This window comes from Pinus tabuliformis, chromosome 6 (genome assembly GCF_031772625.1).
Source record: "Pinus tabuliformis cultivar Carrire ecotype Pingquan chromosome 6, CPIR1, whole genome shotgun sequence".
NCBI classification, from domain to species: domain Eukaryota; kingdom Viridiplantae; phylum Streptophyta; class Pinopsida; order Pinales; family Pinaceae; genus Pinus; species Pinus tabuliformis.
In genome coordinates, this window is record NC_142292.1 from 1,566,518,773 (window position 1) to 1,566,520,237 (window position 1,465).

At 38.7% G+C, this 1,465-nt stretch overlaps 1 protein-coding gene across 1 annotated transcript; it reads right to left on the reverse strand.

The window, feature by feature from the left end:
• Positions 1–678: 678 nt before the first annotated feature.
• On the reverse strand, positions 679–1,101 carry LOC149264741 (putative disease resistance protein At5g43740). Its single transcript, XM_089400613.1, has one exon. The coding sequence runs from the start codon at positions 1,099–1,101 to the stop codon at positions 679–681; it is 423 nt and encodes a 140-aa protein (XP_089256739.1).
• Positions 1,102–1,465: the final 364 nt, after the last annotated feature.

Sequence of the window (1,465 nt, forward strand, 5' to 3'; positions counted from 1 at the left end):
CCAAGAGGGATTGCAAAGAAGTGATTTTTGATATGACATGCGATATGCCATGCGGTAGACATTACAAATCATCACATTGTGCAAGGTATTAATACTTCAGTGCTCTCAACTTATGAATGCCCAACGGTAATTTTGTAATTCCATACCCACAAAGATCAAGAACTTGGAGATTTACAAGTTTGGAGATAGATGTTGCTAACCTTTTTATTGGCACACACTCTAATCCTAGGCGTGAAAGTTGTTTCAAACACTCGATACTCTCATGCAATGGTTGGATTGACGTGCAACTCAAATCCAAAACCTTGAGAGTAATCATGCTCCCAATCACCCTTCTTGGATTTTTTCGCAAATTGTTGTTTCCATCCAACAATAATGTGCAGATTTCTGGAGCTTTAAAAGACTATGGAATAAAATTCAACCAGTTTCCAGTCAAAAAAATCGAAGTGCATTCTACACATTCATTTGCATCCAATGTTGTCAAACCCTTACCTATGCCACAATAGAAGTTCTCTTTCTTCTCAGCAATTTGTATTCCCCAACTACACACAATATCGTGCATCGCACACACCAATCAAGATATCTCAGTGTTGGTTCAATCAAGAAATGATCGACTAAATTATTGAGGTAGATTCTTCTGATTTCGATTTGGTCATGGCCATCCTGATCTTGCAGCAACCCTTATCCCAACTCGAAGAAAATAATGTTGTCTACAAAAATAATTTCGTCTTGTGGGAATGCAACAGTCAAGTACAGAAAGCATAATTCAAGATTAATGTTGTAGTTGGCCAATGCGTTGTAACTCAACCTAAGGCAATCATAGACATCTTGAAGGTATTGGTTGTTGGCGTTTGACAACCTATGGACTGCCAAGTTCCATTCTTGTGCATCATTAATGTCTGCCATTGCCCTCCCCACTACTTTGGTTGCCAAGGGAAGCCCTCCACATTTTGTACAAACAACCCTCACCTTTCCTTCGTCTATGTTTGCTGGCAGATTTCTATTGTTATGTGGAAAATCATGATAAACAAACAACTGCCAACTATCATCCTCAATCAAATCACCTAATGTAATCAATGTGGATTTATCTGCATTTACTCCCATCTCTAGCAGCATTTTCTGGTTCCTTGAACTCACAAAATTTTGGAGGTGGAATGGTCAGTTAGCCAAAGTAGACCCAATTCCTCCAGTAATCTACCACCCTCTTACCATGCATCATCCAAGAACAACGAAATCTTTTTCCCCTGCATACTCTCATGCAACCATATTTTTATGGCTTCTTCATTCATATTTTGATCTGGATTTATGTTTACTTGCATGGCTATTTGGGAAGAAAGTTGATTCCTAAGTTTTGTGAAAGATGGAGACCGTGAAACAGTCAGCCAAAGCAATAATCAATTGGAAAATAAATCCCTCACCTTTTTGCTATTGAAGACGGTCTTTAGGAGGAGTGTTTTACCATAACCAC